General features: G+C 56.0%; 2 protein-coding genes and 1 long non-coding RNA gene across 3 annotated transcripts in view; 1 reads left to right on the top strand and 2 right to left on the bottom strand.

Annotated features, from left to right (window-relative positions):
* Nucleotides 1-1395: 1395 nt before the first annotated feature.
* RBPMS (RNA binding protein, mRNA processing factor) lies at nt 1396-14895 on the top strand. Its single transcript, XM_082282216.1, has 9 exons — nt 1396-1499; nt 7381-7458; nt 7717-7755; nt 7880-7942; nt 8465-8615; nt 9333-9463; nt 11171-11240; nt 12541-12646; nt 13266-14895. The coding sequence occupies exons 1-7, from the start codon at nt 1437-1439 to the stop codon at nt 11231-11233; spliced, it is 588 nt and encodes a 195-aa protein (XP_082138342.1). The 5' UTR covers nt 1396-1436; the 3' UTR covers nt 11234-11240; nt 12541-12646; nt 13266-14895.
* Nucleotides 3787-8433, bottom strand: LOC309573344. The gene is made up of 3 exons (XR_014226424.1): nt 8101-8433; nt 6243-6507; nt 3787-5947 (listed from the first exon to the last, which is right to left on the bottom strand). It is a non-coding gene; the product is annotated as an uncharacterized lncRNA (long non-coding RNA).
* GTF2E2 (general transcription factor IIE subunit 2) overlaps nt 14419-19695 on the bottom strand; it is a 28325-nt gene continuing 23048 nt past the window's right edge. The window contains exon 9 of the transcript XR_014226421.1: nt 14419-14529. The gene's annotated coding sequence lies outside the window, so the exon portion shown is untranslated. The remainder of the gene's footprint in view (nt 14530-19695) is intronic.

Genomic DNA, 19695 nt, shown 5'->3' with positions numbered 1-19695 from the left:
ATATTGTCTCGCCTGCTGTCCAGCCAGAGCTTTTTGTGGACGTGCCCGTGGAGGGGGAGGAAACAACGGGAGATAAAACGCATCTCCACATTCTCCCTCTGCTGAAAACCTACCCCGAAAGCCAGAGGCTCCAGCAGATTTGGGTGACTAGATCAGTCCCTGTGCTCTAGATTCCCTCTGGGAGTCAGCTGCCCTTGTAGCCAGACACTTCCCGCTCCCACAAATCCAGCTGGCGCAGCTCATTTCCACCTCCTCCCGTCACGAGAGGTTCTGCCCTGTAAATCGCTGCTGCGGGGAGGCTGCAAACCTGTGGGTGGCCAGGCTGTGTCCCCTGGGCAGCCGGCAGGACACGTGGGCAGCTGCCCCCAGGTCTGTTTCGGGCGGTGAGCTGCAGAAAGGCGAGCCGTGACCTTAAGTGCCCGTTGGGAACGAGCCCTGTGCCATGGGCAGGATGTCCCGGCGTCACCTCCGGTCCCCGAGCATTGTGCGGAGGCAGCACCTGGTCTGGACACAGCTGCTGGTCTCCACTCCGAGGGTCTCCGTCACGCTGCTCCAGAGCCAAGTGCAGCCCTGCGGGACCGCAGTCCCCTCCGTGGGGCTGTGCAGGGCTGGAACGACCCGACACCGAGCTCTAGAATGAGGTGTGCACGATGCCAGGCCCAGTGCAGACTCAGCAAAAGCCCAGCCTAAGCATGAAGCCTAAATGCAGTCCCCGGGCCAGGCAGGGAGGGGTTCAGCCCCCAGGTGAGGCTGGTTGAGGTGATGAACCCCCACTGGTCCCTCCACTGCCCCCAGCCCTGCATCGGGTGTCCCCAGCACTGTCCCCTCCTCTGCCCCACAGCCCTGATGCATTCACGTCCCTGGGACTGTGCCCCATGTCCTCAGCCTGTGTCTTTGTCCTGTATCCTTAACCTTGCGTCCTGTGTCCCATGTCTGCAGGACTCTGTCCCATCTGCCCAGCCCTGTCCTATACCCCCAGCCTGTGTCCCATGTCCCTGAGACTGGGTCCATCTGCCTATCCTTGTCCTCTGTGTCCCCAGCCTTGTATCCGGTATCCCCAACCCCATGTCCTAGACTGCGTTCTGTGTCTCCAGCATTGTCCCGTATATCCAACTCTGTGTCCTGTGCCTTCTGTCCTGTGTCCCCAGCCTTGTGTCTTATGTTCCCGGCACTGTCCCATCTCCCCAGCTCTGTGTCCCGCGTTCCCAACCCCGCAGCCACGCGTCCCCTCGCCCACCTCCCGTATCCCCGACCCTGCGCTCCTCCATCCCCCCGCGCCCCGGTCCGTCCCTGCCGCTCCGCCGCGCCCCCGCCCCGTCCCTCCCCGGCCGCGCCGCCCCGCCCCGACCCCCCCGCCGTCTCCGGGACCAGCCTCCAGCGCCGCCCGCCCGGACGCGGCTGCCGCCGGCGGGACGAGGAGCCTGGCCGGTCGCACCATGAGCAGCGTCCCCGCCGACAGGGAGGGCGGCCCCGCCGACACCAGCCTGCCCGAGGAGGAGGTACCGAGGGGACACACACGGGGGATTTGGGGCGGGGGGGGGTCCGGCATCCCCCTCCCCACCCGCGATTCCCGGGGGCTGCGCTCCGCGAGTGCCCACGCACCCACGCGGGATGGGGGGGTCCGCGCCGGGGGGGTCCCGTCGGCTTCCGCGGCTCCCGGTACCCGGCGCTGCGGCGGGGGGGACATGGACGAGCGGCGGGAGCACATCCCCGTTCCCGGGGACGCCCCATTCACCACCCGCATCGCCCCGGGGCGTCCCGCACACGCCCCTCCGCCGCGCCGGAGGGAACCTGAGGGCGCGGGGAGCCCCACTCGAGACATGGATCTCCCCGGGGGCCGTGGGGGGTAAACCCGGCTCCCCCCGGTGCCGGTGCCTGGTGCTGCCGGTGCCAGTGGGTACCGTGCATCCAGCGGCCGCGCATCTCATTCCCATGGGTCTCAGCCCAAAGAGGTCCGAAACGCTCCCATCCCCACGGGAGACCAACCCCACACCCCGCCACGGTGAGAGCTGGTTTTCTTCATTCCAGCCGCAAAGTTCCTGGTTTTGCCCGTGACCTTGAGATGGGAATTTGGACTTTGTGAGGGCGAGAGCGGGAAGATTCCTATCTGAGACCTCCTCTTCCTCCTCACCCTCCACCCGCTGGGCTGCTCTGGCAGGTCCCTGCTGGCTCCTTGCTGGGGTCCCTGGTCGGTGGCCACTGCAGCTCCATCGCCCGCTGTCGCCTGCCTTCATTTGCTTATTCCAGAGGTGGTTCTGGCTTCAAACTTCCCGAAGTTTCCTAAATAACGGGGAGTTTTTTTCACTGGTGGTCTTGCGGGGTGTGTGGGAGATAATACTGCAGCTGTGGCTCGGCTGGGCATGGCAGTGGGTGACATCCATGGAGGCCTGCTGCCTTTTCCAAAAGCATGGCCTGTACCGTGCTGGCAAAGGGCAGCCCTCGCTCTGCTCCCGGTTGGACCCGGAGGGCCTGGGGCTGGCTGCTGCGCTGCTGACCCTTGGGGAGCCCCTGACCCGGTGATGCTGGACATGGGGAGCCTCCGGAGGGAACGGCTGGGACGTGCCAGGGACACCCACGGTGCCGCGGACACAGGAGGAGGGCGATGGCCACTCATGCCTGCAAGCTGGGCTCCTCTGGTGCCAGGCAGGTATTTTCCCTGCAGGAGTTTTTCCAGCCCAGGCTGGAGGAGCCGGTGCTGTCTGTTTGTTCAAGCGCAGGGGAATGGGGTTGTCCAGCTACTGTGTCCCACCTCCCCCGTCCCAGGGCTTGCCCTCCAGCCTCCTGTTCCTTTTGTAAAGAGGGAGAAGCAACCCCCATCCCGGGGAGGTCAGGCAGGGTGCTGCCAGGTGGGAAAAGCCTCCACTTCAGCCCCGCTCTTCCTGCCTGCTCCTGGCACCCCGGGTGGCCTCCCCGTGCCTTTCCTCTGTCCCCCCGGAAAGGACCCCCCCCCGTGCAGGGGAGCGGTGGGCCAGGGGCTTCCCCACGGAGGAGCCAGAACAATTTGGGAAGGCGGTCACGTCACTTGGGCCGGGCGAGAACGGCATGTAAAAGGCTCGGCGGAGGCCTTATTTGGTAGCGGAGTGGCTGCGGAGAGCCCGGCTCCTGGCCCTCGTCCCCGTCCCATGCCAGATCCCTCATCCCGGGGGAACTGTGTCATGGGGAGGGGACCCCAGGGATGGTTTCTGGGGGGGATGTGCCCAGCGAATGGATAAAATTTGCCCCCGTGGCCCCTGTGTTGCATCCCCCCGCGCTCCTGCTTCCTTTCCTCCTTGAAGCGTGGGGTCCGGAGGGTTTGGGAGCAAGCTGCAGGCGGGACACGGCCGTGTGTGACCCCTGCCTGATCCCGCCGCTCCTCCGCTCTGTTGCAATCTCCCATCTGCTCCCTTGGCTGCTCACTGCCTTTTCCTCTGCCGCTTCCTCGTTCCAGCCCCGGCAGCTCTGGACTCGCTTTTCCCCAAGGGCTGTTCCTCTCCTGTCCTTCACCGGACGTGAGAGAACCGTGACTCTCCAGAGAAGCGGCTACGGGTGGCGAGGCCGGAGATTTTTCCCGGTCCTCCCGCATGCCCCGGGCGGAGGAACCGGCATCCCGCGGCCTCAGCCTTGTTTATGTCGGGGAGTTTTGCGGGCTGAAGGCATGCGTACACACAGCCCGGGAATCTAAACCCAGCCGAGGAAGACGCTCCATTAGCCAAGAGACTATTTATGCCAGGACTAATCCCGGCGGGGCGGAAATGCACCCCGCGCGGGGGAGGCAGCACCCCGCTTTGCCGGGAATGGGAGGGGAAGCCCTGCTCGCCCTGTTCCACGGCTCGATGGCAGTCCCGTGCCATGGCCCTTCAGCTCCCGCCGGGATCCGGTCCCTCCCCGGCGGCGGGCAGTCAGGCGGATAATCGGCTGGTGGAGAATTAAAGCGAGCCCCGCTGGAAGGGGCGGACGGACGGACGAGGGACGGGAGCTGGGCTGAAGGAGGCGATTAAATGCCTCGTGGATGAATCACCCGGACGCCTCCCGCCTCCCCACGGCCTGTTAACGTTTACCGGGGGTGGTTTGGGCAGGGGACCGGGACCGGGACCGGGACCAGGACCAGGACCATGCCGGCAGGGCACGGCCGCTGGGGCACCTGGTGTCCCTGTGGGCACCACCATCTGATGGGGGTCTAAGCCAGGCAAATGCCTCCCTGGTGCCTCCTTACCTTCGGGAGACAAACCTGGCTTGTAGCTTCACGTGAGGAAGAGGAAGAGGAGGGCTGCTGGCACTCCACGGACCTCTCCATGCTGGGGTCAGCCTTGATCCATGCTCTGGAGACCCCAGTCACCTCCTGGCCCAGATCTTTCCCTCTCCTTGCATGTCGTCAGCCCTGACCATCCCAGCAAATCCCCATAGACCCTTTCCAGCATCCCTTAAACTGGCCCAAGACGGGACACAGAAATTCGGGGACAACAGAATGGGATGGTAGGATGCAAAGGTGAGAGGGACAGGCCAGAAGGGGGATGATTTCTGAGGAAGAGGAGAGTAGCAGAGATGAAGAGCAGAATTCCTGCAGGGACAACAGAATTCCTGCGGGGACAAACCAGGAGTGAGGCAACACTGGTGGGATTCAGCAGCTCTGGCAAATCTGGGAGCTGTGGGGTACAGAAGCAGGAGCAGAGGAGGACTGTGGAAAGGGACTTAGAGCAGTCCTATAGCTGTCATCCCCATGGAAGGAAGTCGAGGTGGTTACCTTTGAGCTCCTCCTGACTTAAAAAACATCTTTGGTTTCACCCCAAATTTTAAGAAGGAGAAATGAAGAAATGCTCCACCAAAAAGAAACTGAAAAATGTTTGTACAGCAGAACTGAAATTAAGCTGCTCAGGCTGTCCAAAAAGACCGTGGGGTTTGGGCTGGGGGAATCCCATGCTCCAGCGCCCTTTAATCCTTGCTCAAGAGCTGTAGGTCTGGCTCCGTCCCAGGACTCCTTTGGGAGCAGGTGCCATGCCTGATCCACTTTCCAGAAAGAGTAATTCTTCCCTATGGAAGAACATATACTTCCCTGCTGCCTGGCAACTTCTCTGATAAGGCTTTTTTTTTTTTTTTTTCCTGCTTCAGGGCAGGGTTTTGCCCTAGGAGTGTTTCTGGTAGAGGATGGGGACTGAATCCCTGGGATCTCTCAGCACAAGAAAACCTCGAGCACCTCCCTGCGGGCCAAAGCTCCCCTTCCATTTAAGGGCAGGAGTAATATTTCTGCCTAGAATTTTTCCCTTGGCAAAAGGATATCTGCCCAGCCTGCTGGGATTATCCCCAAGGATGCTCCCTTGCTCTGCCAGTCCCACCTGCTTGTTACCCAGCAAAAGGATGCTGTTTATGTAGGACCTACTCAAACATCCCTGCGGCTGGGTACATTTGCAGGGTGCAAATGGGGAGCACCCAGGAGCTCATATCCATCCCCCTGTCCCAGGCCCCAAACACCCTTTTGGGGCTGGAATCCAGCTGGGGGATCCTTCAGAGCCCTTCTCCCTCTTGCCGCTGTATAATCTTACAGATTCAAACTTGGCCGACCCGCGTTTGAACTTGCAAAGAAAACAAAGTCATTAGAGAAGCCCTTCCTCTGTGGGGCTGAATTTTGGAGGGTTCCTTGGGATCTTTCATCTCTCCTGTCTCTCTTCCATGTTGCTTTGGAGATAAATGGTCTGGCGGGCTTGGGCATGTAGGGTTTGGATTTCAGGGATGCGGCAAACTGGCAGCAGGTTTTCCCAATTCCCCCCCAAGCGGAGCAGTCGCCAGCGCCTCTGGTGTTTCCTGAAGCTCCCCAGGGAGAAGAGAGGCAGGAAGCCAGGGATGGCTCCAGGGATGATGACAGGAGACACCATGCAGGGATGCTCGGCCTCCTTGGGATGCAAACCCACCTGGGAAGGTGGATGTGTCTGGAGAGCCAATTCCCTGGATAGCAGCCGTGCTCAGGCAGACCTGGCTGAAAGGGAATATTTTTTCCCTGAGCAAAGGAGAAGTTTGCTTTCTTAAGTTGAATTTCTTGCACACAAGGGGAGATCCTCCAGGTGAATCCCTCCCCAGCCCCTACCAGGAGAAATTCGGGCAGTGTCTCTACTGGGGGATGGAGCAGCACTGATCACTGTGGGATGCTTCATCACTCCCGGTCTCAGGAGACAGGCAGAAGACTGGGAGGGGTCTCCTAAGGCGCTCTGGGGGGCTTCCAGCCCACTGGGGATGGTCCCAGTAGAGGGGACATGCTCCCAGGCTGTGCCTACCTGCAGCACTGCCTCAGGAAGGTGTGAGGACATCCCTGCTCCGCTGATCCCATCCAGCCTGGATGCTGGTACCCGCAGGGATGCTGATGGTGATGATAATGCTGGTACCCAGGATGGGTATCACCAGGGCTGTTGACACAAGGGCTATGTGCAAACAGCTCGAGTACCTTTTGTTATTTAATGGATATAGGTCAGCCAGAGGTTTTGTTCCACAAAGCAGGAATGTTTGCTGCTCCCAGGCCGGGAGATGGGGGAGATAGCTTATCTGCAAGAGAAAGAAGAAATGTCAGCAAAAGAATAGGCCTGGGCTGGCTGTTTCTGGCTGTTTCCCATGTCTCTTTCCCAGGGAATGGGGCAGGCAGGGTGCCTGGCCAAAAAAATTAAATAAAATACACTGAAGTTTTCCCCTCCTCCAGCCCAAAGTGTTTGGATGAGATTTTGGGGATGAGGAGAGGAACAGCAGGGTCACTTCCCCGCCCTGCTCTCCTAGCTACGAGCTGGTTGTAAAGCAAAACCATTCCCGCACGGGGTTTGCCCATCCCTGAGGAACTCCACATTCCCCCTCAGGATGGTGGGAGCAGGATTTCTCCCAAACACACCAAGTTTGAGAATGCAGCACTATGACAAACATTAGATACACCCAGAAAGGGTTAAAACCCCTTTAAAAGGTGGCTTTTACAAACCAGGGACAAGCTGCTTAAATCCAACCCCCTCCAAGCCAGGGCCATTCCTCCAGGAGGAAGAGTTGGCAGTTTGCTTCTCCCAGTCCTTAATGAGCTGCTGCAATTAAACTGAGACAATAGGCATTGTCTGTGGAGTCCGAGAGTGAGAAATCCTGTTTGCCGGGGTAGGAAGGTGCTGGGATTCTGCGAGTTTTTTGTCCTGGAGAGCACTTGGTGGGGTGAGGACAGGTCTCTGTTACCTTTCCATGGTGCCTTAGCAGCTTCCTCTATGACCACCTGAAGGATGGGGACACCCATCCCAAAAACTCAGCATCACTCAAGCGTGGCTTAAGGCTTTTGTCTGCCCAGCAGGTTCCCCTTGAGCTGGCATTGTCCCTCTGGCTGTGGGAAGCGTGGTATATCATCAAGTTAGGGATGAGAGAGGGTCCCCAGGAACCTCCTTTCTTCTTTTCCAGGTGAGGACACTCTTTGTCAGTGGGTTGCCTCTGGACATCAAGCCCCGGGAACTTTACCTGCTCTTCAGGCCCTTTAAGGTATTGAACTGGGGAGGGAAAGGGAGGCTGAAAGCATGGGGCTGGCACTGCCCCAGTCTCATGGCCCCAAACCACTTGCTGGGATCTGGGAGCCCACTGGTTCTCCTCAGAAAGTCTTATTCAGTCAGTTAATTCAGTTATTACTGAATTAATTATTATTAATTATTATTACTGAATTAATTAATTATTAATAATTATTAATAATTATTTAATTGTGGGGATCTCCACCAAACACCCTTTTTTATCCTTTCCTTGCAGGGGTACGAAGGGTCTCTCATCAAACTCACATCCAAGCAGGTAGGAGCCGCTCCAAATGGGGCAACCATCCCACCATTCCCTGGTACCACCATTCCCTGGGGTGAGGGGCTCCCCCCTCTGCTCCCCACCAGCCTGACTGACGCCTCCTGTCCCTCCTCCACAGCCCGTGGGCTTCGTCAGCTTTGACAGCCGCTCCGAGGCGGAGGCAGCAAAGAACGCGCTGAACGTGAGTGTGCCTGGCCCAGCCACTCCATTTCTCCCTTTCCGCCTTGTTTCTGTGTCCCCAGATACTCTCTGAATTCCTTCACCCCAGGGATGTGCACCTCCCATGCCAGCTGGCCCCATGGCAAATTTCACTTTCTTTTAGCAACTCTGTGAAGGTACCTGAAAATAGTCACAAGCAGAACGGTGTGGAGCCGGTTCTCTAATTCCTCCCCAGCTCTCCCTGCATTTTGGTTTGGGGTTGTTTTTTTTCCTTGTCTTCATTTTCAATGTAAAACTTTTTTTTTGGCTCCGCTAATCCCTCTGGATAAGAGCTCGGCCTTGTGGGATGCCGACTGCCAAATATGGTGCCGATGCTAAAGATGCCGGAGGAATGTGAGCTGCCTTGGGGCCCGGCAAATTAGCTCATTTCAGGGCTGGAAGTTGAAAAAACCCATAAATAACGAGGAGTTATTTTTGCTGCGGGGCCGGCACGCGGCGGTGCTCGCCCACCCGCCGTGCCTCCTTCCCTCTTTCCTTCCCGCAGGGCATCCGCTTCGACCCCGAGATCCCCCAGACGCTGCGGCTGGAGTTTGCCAAGGCCAACACCAAGATGGCCAAGAACAAGCTGGTGGGCACCCCAAATCCCAGCACCCCTCTCCCCACCGCCGTACCTCAGTTCATCGCCCGGGAGCCCTGTGAGTACCTCCTGCACTGCCAGCAGGGTTTGGGTTGGCAGGCACCTGGGGTTGCCCCCATCCTTGGGAGAACACCTTATTCTGGGAATGTGATGTCATGCACAGATCATGGGTGGATGTAGCATGCCAGGCCTATGGATGCTGGAAGGAGCAGGAATACTGTGAGGGGGTGGCAAAGGGGAATACCGGGTCCAACTGGAAGCAGTGGTACCTGCTTGCTGTGTGGTGGCACATGCTGGGGGTTCCCAAAGGCAGCTGCTGGTGCTGGAGAGGACCTGGGACAGGTGACAGCAAGCCTGGCATGGTGCCTGGGAGCAGGATGAGGTCTCAGCAGAAACCTTGGCAATGTCCTGCCACGAGTGCAGTTTCTGCTTCTGGAAGAGCTTCTCTCGCGCAGACACCGGTTCCTCACCTCGGGTGTTGCACATAGGCATGAGCTGCACGCTCTCCTCTGCTGGATCCCTGGGATTACTAAACCTCTTGGAGACAATGAGCCCAGCCCTGGCTCCCTCAGCAATGCTCCCAGCCCCATAGCATTGCTCACCCTGTGTTATCCCAGTGGGCGAGTTCCGTGTTGGCTTTGCGGGTCGGCTCTTGGTGGTGGCATCTCACACATTTCCAGGGGCAGCTCTGCTCCTGCCTGGGGGGAGAAGGAAGGAGGCAGCGAGGGTCGCAGCCCTGTGGTCACCATTAACTCTCCCTCTTCTTCTCTTGCAGATGAGCTCACAGTGCCTGCACTTTACCCCAGTAGCCCTGAAGTGTGGGGGCCATACCCTCTGTACCCAGCGGAACTAGCACCTGCTCTACCTCCTCCTGCTTTCACCTATCCTGCTTCGCTGCACGCCCAGGTAATTCCGACCCATCCGCCACCACCGCTCACCCTCCCGCCCACCCCAGACCCCCTTCCCCTCGGTGCTCACCGCACCACTAACTCTGCCCGGCTAACAGGCACTCACTCCCCGCTCCCCGAGATTTAGGGAAGGCTCCCAAATGGAGCTGAACGCTGGCAGGGGTCCTGCCTTTCCCCAGACACCTCTCTCTGCCTTCCTACTTTCACTGGTGCCCATGGTAGGGCAGGTGGGGAGGGAGGAGGGAGGGATGGGGATGCTCTCAGGGTCTGGACCATCCCCAGTGCTCGTGGCCCCGAACCACCCATCTGGCTGCCAGTGTGAGATGAGGGCTCCAGAACCCCTGGCTGCCCCTGGACCATCGCTGGGATGTGGCCTGCTGTTAATGGGGTGCGAAGCCAAGCAGCTCTCACGGGGAGCAGAGGGAAGCGAAGCGCAAATGGAGGATCCATCTTTTATTGACGAGGTGCTGCCTTGTCACAAGTGCTTTCTGCCGGCTGCCACTGCCGGTGGCCCCCGAAGGCAGCATGTGGCTGTTAAAAATTAACCATCTGCCTGGGAGAGGAGCAGGGGAAAGAGGAGGAGAAGTGGAAATGGCGGAGGAAGAGGATTTCTTTGCAGTGCCAGCCTTGCAGCATCATGGGGGTGCTGGGAAGGGACCCCTGCCACAAGGGAGGAAAGGGAAGCTACCTCTTCAGCATCCGTACTGGACATCATCCCAGCTTTTGCTCCTTGCTGCCGGCTCCAGCTCAGTGGTGAACAGGAGGAAACAAGAGCATGGAAAGAGAGATGCCAGATAAACTGCATTCCAAAGGCTTTTTGGCCCGCCGGGATTGAGCCAGGTTGTCCAGAGCCACCATCACTGGGAGCTGGAGCAGCCAGGGGCTGGTTTGAGCAGGAGGGTGAGGAAAAGTGCTCAGTGCACAAACCATGCGCAGCCTTTGGATGAAACTCCAGCTTTTTGGGCCCTGCTGTTCATAGGAAGAGCGTTGGTAAATATTATTGCAGCTACGTACTTGCCTTGTCAAATAACTGCTAACAGGCAGCACCTGCCCTGCTCGGGGAAGCACACAGACAAGGAAACAGCAGCGTACGGAAGCTCTGAGGGTCCTTTGGGAAAACCCAGGCTGAGACCTGATGTTAGACAAAAGCAGTATTATCTGATGTGAAATATCAGCATGGTGGGGAGGGTGGTGGTGGCACCTTCCCATCCTCCTGTGCAGGTGCTGGTGTTGTGGGTTTGGTGGTGGGGCATTGGAGACAGGTGCCACCATCCAAACTGGAGCTGCTTTGCTGGATCCTGCAGACAGCACTGGGACCAGGAACTGCAGGATGGATGGGGGGGATGGCTTGGGAGTTACCTGGCAGAGCACCGAGTGCCTGCACACCAAATTTTGGCATCTGATATTTTCCGCCCTGTTTCAAGTGGGCTTTGCAGGAGCTAAGAAGGATGAGCTCACTCCTGCTCAGTGGGACCATGGTGCTGCTGTCCCAGCTCCATCCTGCTGGAAGCAGCGATGCCCAGGGCTGTGCTCAGCCCCAGTGTTACTGCTGGAATTGGCGCTGGGATGGCTGTACTGCTGGTGTTCCAACCGCCCTCTGCCCTGTGCCTGGGAAAAGCCAGGAAAAGGGAGCCCAGACGAGGCCTGATCTTGCCAGGGTGGGCAGCCACCCCCTTCTCACCTTGTGTCCCCCTTGTCTTTGCAGATGCGCTGGCTCCCTCCCTCCGAGGCTGGTTCTCAGGGCTGGAAGTCCCGTCAGTTCTGCTGAATGCCGGGTGAGTGCCACTGTCCCGCTCCCATCCTTCTGTGCTGGCTGGGGGCCACCTCCACCTTTACCCTGGGCTTCCCCCTCTGTGACTCCCGGGGTTTCTAGCAGCTCAGGGTGGGTGGCCACCTTTCAGCAGACACCCAAAGTCTCTCCTTGTCCCCAGAAGGGGATGTCCCTGCCACGACTCACCCCAACACTTTGCTACGTGTCCTGGGGCAGGAGGGAAAGGCACCATGCCAGAGGGGGGTGTTGTGATGGAAAAGAAGGCAGCCCCGACACAATCACCTCATTAAACCTTAAGGAAAGCTATCCAGGCAGCCCAGGGTGGTGGGGCTGCCAAAACAAGAAGCACAGCCCTACTGAGCACCCGGCTGCCCAGCAGGAGGGAAGGACCAATCCCATTCCATCTCGGACCTCTTTGGATGGAAAAAGCCTTGCAAGACATGCTCTGCAAATAACTCTGGCCTTTGTGGATAAATAAACAAAGGGGACTCAAATGGAAGAGGGAAAAGAGCCTTGGTGGACACTGAGCACCGCTTGCCCTGCAATCCCAGCCTGCCTGGACCATCCTAGCTGGGAACCATCCCTGCTGGGAAGCCTCCTGTTTTCACACCCACCTGTGGAGAAACGCCAGTGGATCCAAAGCTCTGGCATCAGCTGCCATGTGCACACGTGACTGCTCTGCCCATCTGCCTGGCATCTGTGGCCTTGTGCTGTGGCCGCGAGGTCACTCAGCCGGGAGGGCAGGAGGCCCAGCCCTGGCTGCAGCCGGCCGCAGACTTGGATCCATAAAGAATTCACTGACTATTTTAGGCCCAGCAGATAAAAATAGGGAGCAGCAGGGCTTTGGGAACCAATGGTTCTTCCAAAATATGCAACACGCCAGTGTTTCCAGATAAAATGTAAGCAGAGATATGTTTTGGAAGGGGAGATGAATCCCTTGAAACAGGTCCACCAGCCCAGGAGCCACAGTGGGTGGCGAGGATGGAGGGTCAGAGACCTCCTGTCTCCCTTCCAGGCTCCTCCAGCTGGGAAGGGCACAGCGCAGTGAGGGTTTGGCTGAGGGCCTGGCTCTGTCTGTATTTGCTGCCTGGAGCCCATCAGGGCGGGGCTAATCACAGAATCAGTTAGGTTGGAGAAGACCTCTGAGATCACCAAGCCCCATCTTTGGCTGAACACCGCTAACCTGCAAACTGTCCCCTCAGGAAGTGCTGACTCCGGTCACTGTGCAATCACCCCTCCCCACAGCACACTGACCTCAGTCCCCAGTGCCAGCGTCCCTCACTCTCCGCTGCGTCCTCCCACAGGTCTCAGGTGTGTGATGGTGGCCTACAGTCAGTCTTGTGGGTATTAATGGAGTCTTCCAAGGCGGCTACTGGGTTGATGTGCTCTCCACAGGACTTCAGTGTGCTGGTAAGGACGCAACCCCGTGGACTTGGCTGCTTTGGGAAGGAGGCAGAGGAGCGGGGAAGCCAACACAATATCCCTGAACGAATACGCAGGGAATAGGTCCCGAGGTTGGCACGACCCTGGGGCTGCTCCAGCTGCTGCCCTGCAGAAACATGGCTCTGCCATTCCCGCCTTTATCCCTGTTATCTGGGGTGAGAGTTTCCACAGCCAAGGAATGCCTCTCGGCTTTGAATTACCCCCGCTAATCTCATCTCCGTCCTTGCTTCCTGCCTTGGATCAACAGAGACTGAATTCCACTTAAGTGCAAAATTCAACTCGAACTTAACTCCCAGCTTCCCAGCTCAAACCCCAGGGGCTACAGCCAATGGGAGGAACAAAGTGGGATCAGTGGGGTTCTTAATGCCTGGGATGCAACCGTCTCTGCTCGCAGGCATTTCCCACCTTGCCCTTTTCCTGCTAATTAACTGTCCTTAGAGCATGGCCCTGATGTGGATATCCAAAACAAGCCTCCCTCTCTCCTACCTTCCTTCCTTCCACTAAGGAAGAGATGTTAACCACAGCCCTTTTTCCTCCATCACAGCTGCTTTTTTTTTTTTTTAAACACCTCTCTTTGTTGTTTCAGGCTTGAAAAAAACCTCACACAAGTTTGGATTCCTCCAAGACTTTCCCACAGCCTCTATCACACATCTGCTCTCCTAGAAGAAAAAAGAAAAACATACCTAGTAATAATATTTTCCTCTTGTACACTGTATATTTGTAAGGAAGAGTGTGTTACTCCCGAAAGCATGGTTTGACAGGCATTGTTGTAGTGTTTGAAAAGGCTTTTCAAACGGAACCATAGGAAAGCAGACTACAAAAAAAAGAAAAAACAAAGGAAAAAAAAAAACCAAAACAAGAGCAAGTATTTTTGTACCAAAGCTCCTCAGGAGGACAATCTTACACCGGGTCGGACCACAGGTTTTGTGCTTGACTTTTGAGATGCATACAGAAGAGTCTTATTATCCCCTGGGCCCATCAGCTGCATGTCAAAGGCACGATGTTCACGTGTGAGGATGTCGACACACACGATGTGGGTTTATAGGAATTGTGCTCCCTCTGGCACAGGAATTGTGCTCTGGCCGCGCTGGCAAGGCGTCTGCAAATACTACAGTATTACTGTTCTCTTCCCAGTTGCACCAAATGACAAGCAGGCAGGACAATCAGGAACTTTCTTCCGGTGTTTTTTTACCTTGGGGCTGCGTTCATAGCTGCTGTGCAAAGCTTCCGTGGGGTACAACGGCTCGGATCAGGGATGGGCGGACAGCCCACACATGTAGCAAGGTGACAATTTGCCTCCTCCTCCTCCTCCTCCTGCCATGACTGCTTCAAGCTGTTACAGGCAACGTAAACTGCTGTATGAAAGAACATACTGACAAATCCTTGGTTTGCCAGCTTCCTCGAGGTTGGACACAAGTCCTGAGGGGCTTCCCATTATGCACTAGCCTGGCCTGGCCTGGCCTGGGGTTTTAGTGCCAACGTTACGCTGGTCTGGCTGCTCCCTGCATGGCATTCCCACGTTTCCATGTGCAAAGATGAGAAAGGGAGGCTGCCAACATCCTCTACAGACATAGAGTACCAGTAGAGAGACTGCTTGACATATGAGTTCTCCTTGCTCCAGGAGGAATTTGGAAAAAGAACAGAGCAAACTGACCCCAGACCTCTATTAGGTTTCAGTTTCTTGCAAAGGGAGGCGCAGAACTTCTCCTTCCATTGCCTTTCCCCCTGTCTCCATTCCAGCTGCAGGGAACACTGAGCTCAGCTGCTGCCCAGGCCTCGCCATAGCCGGTTTTTCCCAGCTGTTCGTGGCCTCGTTAAACATCACCTTTTCCTTTCTCTTTCCTCTTGTCCTGTGGGTGGGCCAAAATAAGATGGCTGAGATTCTGGCAGTCAGGGTGGGACAGGGGGATGAGAAAATGGGATTTTTCACAATCAGAAACTGTCCCGTTGGGGTCTTCTGTAAAAAATGGGACTGATAAAAGTGATGTGAGAAGAAATCAAATCCAAGACAAACCTCAGAGCGGCTCTAAAAGGAACGATACCAGCGTTCCCAAGCGACGGACTAACTCTTTTAGCAAACTATTTCCTGTACTTTGTCTCATGGAGAGGAGAGAAGCTTCCACATTGTCTACTCTGCTTTTGGAAATATGTTTAAAGGTACTTTTCTATTGTAATTTTTTAAAAATAAAACCGGTGATTATTATAAGTTACGCGCAGAGCGTTGTTGTGTGCCGGCTATCTGGTTAGGAACAGGGAGAAGGATCCCAACACACCCCTCAGGGCCTTGGTGAACATCAGCCTCTTTCCTCCCTCGGGAATAGTTGAAAGCATTGTGAGGCTCCTGGGTGATTTTTCAGGGTAGATGCCATTGTCCTGTTTGGCTCTCTTGGATATCTAGGAAAGCTCCAAAATCCACGCTGGAAGGATCAGCAGGCTTTAAAGAAATTACTCCAAGTTTACAAAGATGTTATCGGTTAGTTTTTAAACCTACTAATCTTGGCAGGGAGCACAGGAGCTAGGATGCAATTTTCCATGAGCTCAGCCTCGGCTGGGGCAAACGTAACCTAGAGACAAAGGGCCAGATTAGCTCTGTATTTTTTTTAACACGCTGGGAATTTTGAAAAACTCAGGCTTGTAAGCCCAACCTAGAAATTCCTCCTCCTTTCTCTGCTCTGCTCCCACCCCGACAAATGTAACCATCACCCCCAGGAGCTTCAGCCAAGAGGCCAGGCTTCAAAAACAAAGTGCCAGGAGCAAGCTCCAGCTTAGCAAAGGCAGCCTGGAAAACGGGGTGTAAAGGACAGGATTAAAAAAGCTACAAGCTCCAGGGTGGAAGGAAGAGGCACGGCAGTTATTTGAAACCCCCGGCTGACAGGGATGAGTTAAGCCCTTAATGTTGGATGTTAATCCCGCTGTGGCCACCGCAGCCACCGCGAGTCACAGCTTTCACAGCTTTCCTTCCGAGTTGCATCCAGGGGAGAGGTTTGTTGGCAGGCACAGGGGAGGAAGGGAAGGGAAGGGAGTCACAACAATGCTGCTCAGCCCAAGAGCTGCTCCGAGCAGCAGCAACTGGCCAAAATCTCTGTCCCAGGCACCACGTTAAGGGACACACAAATGTTTTTGGGAGCAGATTCAGCAGCAAACATCCTCCAGCTAAGAGAGCCATGAAACATGCACACATCCTCCTGGACTTTGCCTGGGTATGGCATCTGCTCCCAGAACTGCCCTGCAAAAGGAAGCGGGGCCTTGCCCAAAATATTTAACCTCTTGAACCATTTTTTTTTTTTCAATTTCCCCCATGAACCAGCCTGTTTTTGTCTCTGTGCTGATGAGCATTGCCCTCATCAGCAAGGGGCGGGAGCAGCACGCTGCTCGCCCGGCCCCGGCGTCCCCTTTGCCCGCGGTGACCTTTCCCCATGCGGCTGGGGGAACATTCCTTCCCTGTGACCATCGCTGCGCTTACAGGAAGGCCCGAGCTGCTGGCTGACACTGGAGAATTGCAAAACAGGATCGGGGACTCCCAGGCCAGTGCTGCCATCCGATACCAGGCTAAGTCCTGGGGGATATGAACAGGCAGAGCTGGAAAAACCAAAGTGAGATCTTGCACTCTCATTGTTTCCGCTTTCCCAAGTCTTTCTCTTCCCATCCCCCTAACATAAGACTAAGCTCAGGGAGCGGGGGGATGCAGGCAGCTCCTTCCTGTGCATCCCTGCACAGAGGTTGGCTGACCGGCAGCAGGCTGGAAGCAGCTGCAAAGGCAGGGAACAGCTTGGCAGGGTCTACAAGTCAAAAATACAGCGCTGATTCCCCAGATCAGACAGACACAAGTGAACGGCAGAGAAATGGGAACAAGGTGGGAGAAGGAGAGCCGTATCTCTCAGAGAATTTGGGGTGGATGGTCAGGCAGCAGCAGGGACAGGGGATCCTGCCACGGGAATGGAGATGCACGAGCCAGGCCAGGGAGAGCAAAGGGCAGACAAAGCCGGCGCCGAGGCAGGCAGCACCCGCAGCCCGGATGGGGCAGGGAGGAGGAGCAAGCCCAGCGCCGCTCCTGGGAGAGGGGGAGAAGGAATAACAAGGCTGGGAAAGATGTGAGAGCACCAGGGCTTGGCCAGGCAGCTTTAAAGGCTGAGACACGGGCTGTGAGGGAAGCCAGTGCGTAAAAGCAAAGAGGTGGGTGGCTTTGTGAGGATAGTTAGGGCCAGGCACAGCGCTCAGCATGGATTTGTTCCCTGATTCCTAAAGGGGAAATTGAGAGGTGCCACCCCGCAAGGGTCACTGCACTGCCTGAGAGCTGCCAGGCAAGGCTACTCTGTTCTCCCTGCCAGCACGAAAAGGAGGACATTTCAACCCAGGGGAATGAGCTGGGTGCTGCAGATGTGATCTGCCCTGAAAGCCAGGCTTCAGCCAACACTTAAACACCGCTACCTGCCTCGCTCAGGGTACAAACCAAGGCAGCAGTGGGGCTTAAAAAAGCAAAGCTAAGAAATACCATTAGCAGGTCCCTGAAATGCTGCCTCTAAAGCACTGGGAAGTCAACCATTAGCAGAGCCTGGACTTCATCTCTGCAGTCTCCATAATTAATAACCAGCTCAGGAGGGAATAGAGAACACAACCAAACTGATGGAGGCAGGAAGAAACCGCACAAGTACTTCAGGCCTTGGATGCAAGCCCAGAAGTGCAGGTATATAGTCAAAAAATTAACTTAATGGCAGGACAACCTCCTGCCTTAACCATCCTTTTCCCCTGCTGTGCTTGTACTCTGCACAATGTCCAACCCACGAGGCTGGTGCAGTTCGACACGTGAATCCCAGCCACAGAAGCACTGATGGGTTTTCAGAGTCATGGCTGTTTTTCCCGGGCTGTTGAGTAACACAGAGGCCACTGCAAGCCAAAGCAGCAGAAAGCAAGCCAGAGAGAAACAAGAACTGCTCTTACAGCACACCAGGAGGCACCGAAGGAACCAGGGCTTGGACCCACAGGAGCACGTGGGTACAAGGGGCTGCAGGAGGTCTCTGATCCAACCTCCCTCTCACAACAGGACTGTTGCCACCAAGAGAGGAGACCTGGGCATTCTGGTCTTGTCTGGGCAATACTTGAACCCTCCATGGATGGAGACATCTCCCCACCAGCTGTTTTTTTCCTAATATCCAAGCCAAACTTCCCACATTCCCTTATTATGTCATCTGCCATGGCTGCCAAAAGCGTTTGACCACATCATCCTCCTCACTGCCCTTCACATCACTGCACCTAATGATCACATACACCCTCAGCCACCTGCTCAACACCCTGAGCAGTCCCAGCTCCCCACTCCTCCTCCCAGGCCCTCTGCTCCCAGCCCTGACCAGCCTGGAAGCTTCAGCCAGCATCCTGAGGGATGGAGCGGGGATTGAATAGAGGGGGAGGCCTAAACTAGACACATTGTCCAAGTGTGAGCTCCCTAGTGCCGAGCAGAGCCAACTGCTTCCCTTGCTCTGCTGGCCCTTACCGGAGCAGAGCAGGCTGTGGTCACCTCATTTGGGAAGAGAACAGCTACAGCTATGCAATACCAGGGAGCCCTGCTGTGTCCAGGCAAGCCCTCTCTTCTGGGGAGATGCCAATCTTCCTTATCTGCTTTACAGGGACGTGTCCAGAGAGCCTGCACGGGACTGACAACACGGACACGGTCAGAACATACTACAGAGCCAGAGGAACAGTGCCAGAGCAGACTCTCTCTCCCTCAGGAGGAGACTGAATCCCAAACCACCTGATTTGCCATATCCCTGACTCTGCCAGCCATAGGAAGGCAGCACCAGCAGGCTGAGATCCAAGCTCTTCTCTGCCTGATGGCTGTCAGTGGTTAGTCTTGCCAGTCTAAACCAGCCAACAGTAAGCACTGGCTCTACTGGACATCCTTCCCCCAGAAACAGGAGCTGCCAGAGGCCCCTGAGGCAGTAACACACAAAGGAATTTGGGCCTGGTACATTAGCAACGACCGGAAAGTGAGGAACAAAGCTGGAAATAATGAGATGTCAGCACCACGGTTGCTTCTAGTCATCTGCAAAGGCAACCCCTCCTCATCAGCAGGTACTGGGAGCGCGGCTCTCCCTGGTGGCCTGGCACCGCCCGCCCGTGCTCATCGGAAGTGACAGCCCTCGCTGGCTGCAGCCACGTGCAGGGCCTCCATACCCTTTCTCAGGGCTCCCTCGCCTCGCTCTCCTCCGCCTTCTAAAAGCCTGGAATGATCATGATGAATTATAGATTAGCTCTGGTACACATTGCCTTATGTCAGTTTTCTCATTCAACCATACACAATCCTGCTGTTTTCCATCCCCTTCCAGAATGATCATCAGAATGGAGGAGTAGGTGGAATAACACTTCAGTCAGAGCAACTTTCAGAGAGACCCATGTTTAGAGGTGCGACACACCTGGGCTACTCAACTTGTCCCTTAAAAGGGAAAACCTTGTCAGGATCAACACACCAAATACTGGAGCTGAGGGAACACTGTCCTTGCTGGACAGGAGCCTGAGGAGAGTGGAAGAGGCAGGGACAGGTAAAGACGGCACTGAGATGGGTTTGCCAAAGAACCTTCCTGGAATGCCTGAGAACAAGGTGCCTGCCATAGACCACTTCCATCTGAAATACTCTATGTTCTCAGCCCAAGTGCCCTCATCTTCCTGGTTTACAGCAGATGCTTCCAGGGAAGGAGGAGAAAAATGGGATAATGGCTCAGGGCTTCCAGGACAGAATGTGATGCCTCTCAGCAGCCCTTTGCAATGCCAGTCTGAGGGAAGAAGGGTTTTGCCAAAGTAAGCAAGCTGAGGGCATGGTGGTTTTGGCCACTGGGAGAGTCATTCTGCCAGACACAGAACACAAGAGAATACCCTGGTGGAATATGAAGGAGGTTTAAGTTTTTAACAGCTGAACTTCAGCAAAAAGCCTGATCAGGATATAATGCTGTGAAGAGACTGAAGTGGACTGGAGCGGTACTAAAATGGTTTCAGCAAACAGACTCACGTTCATGTAATCTGAGATG

This window comes from Coloeus monedula, assembly GCF_965178545.1.
Source record: "Coloeus monedula genome assembly, chromosome: 5".
NCBI classification, from domain to species: Eukaryota; Metazoa; Chordata; class Aves; order Passeriformes; family Corvidae; genus Coloeus; species Coloeus monedula.
Note: the sequence above shows the minus strand (reverse complement) of the source record. Positions and strands in the feature narration are given on the sequence as shown.

Bases quoted from the DNA above. Each gene is read 5' to 3' on its own strand.
- RBPMS (XM_082282216.1), top strand. From the start codon at position 1,437: ATGAGCAGCGTCCCCGCCGACAGGGAGGGCGGCCCCGCCGACACCAGC. The intron at 7,459-7,716 runs GTATTGAACTGG...CTTTCCTTGCAG, and splicing joins TGCTCTTCAGGCCCTTTAAG to GGGTACGAAGGGTCTCTCAT. The intron at 8,616-9,332 runs GTGAGTACCTCC...CTTCTCTTGCAG, and splicing joins GTTCATCGCCCGGGAGCCCT to ATGAGCTCACAGTGCCTGCA.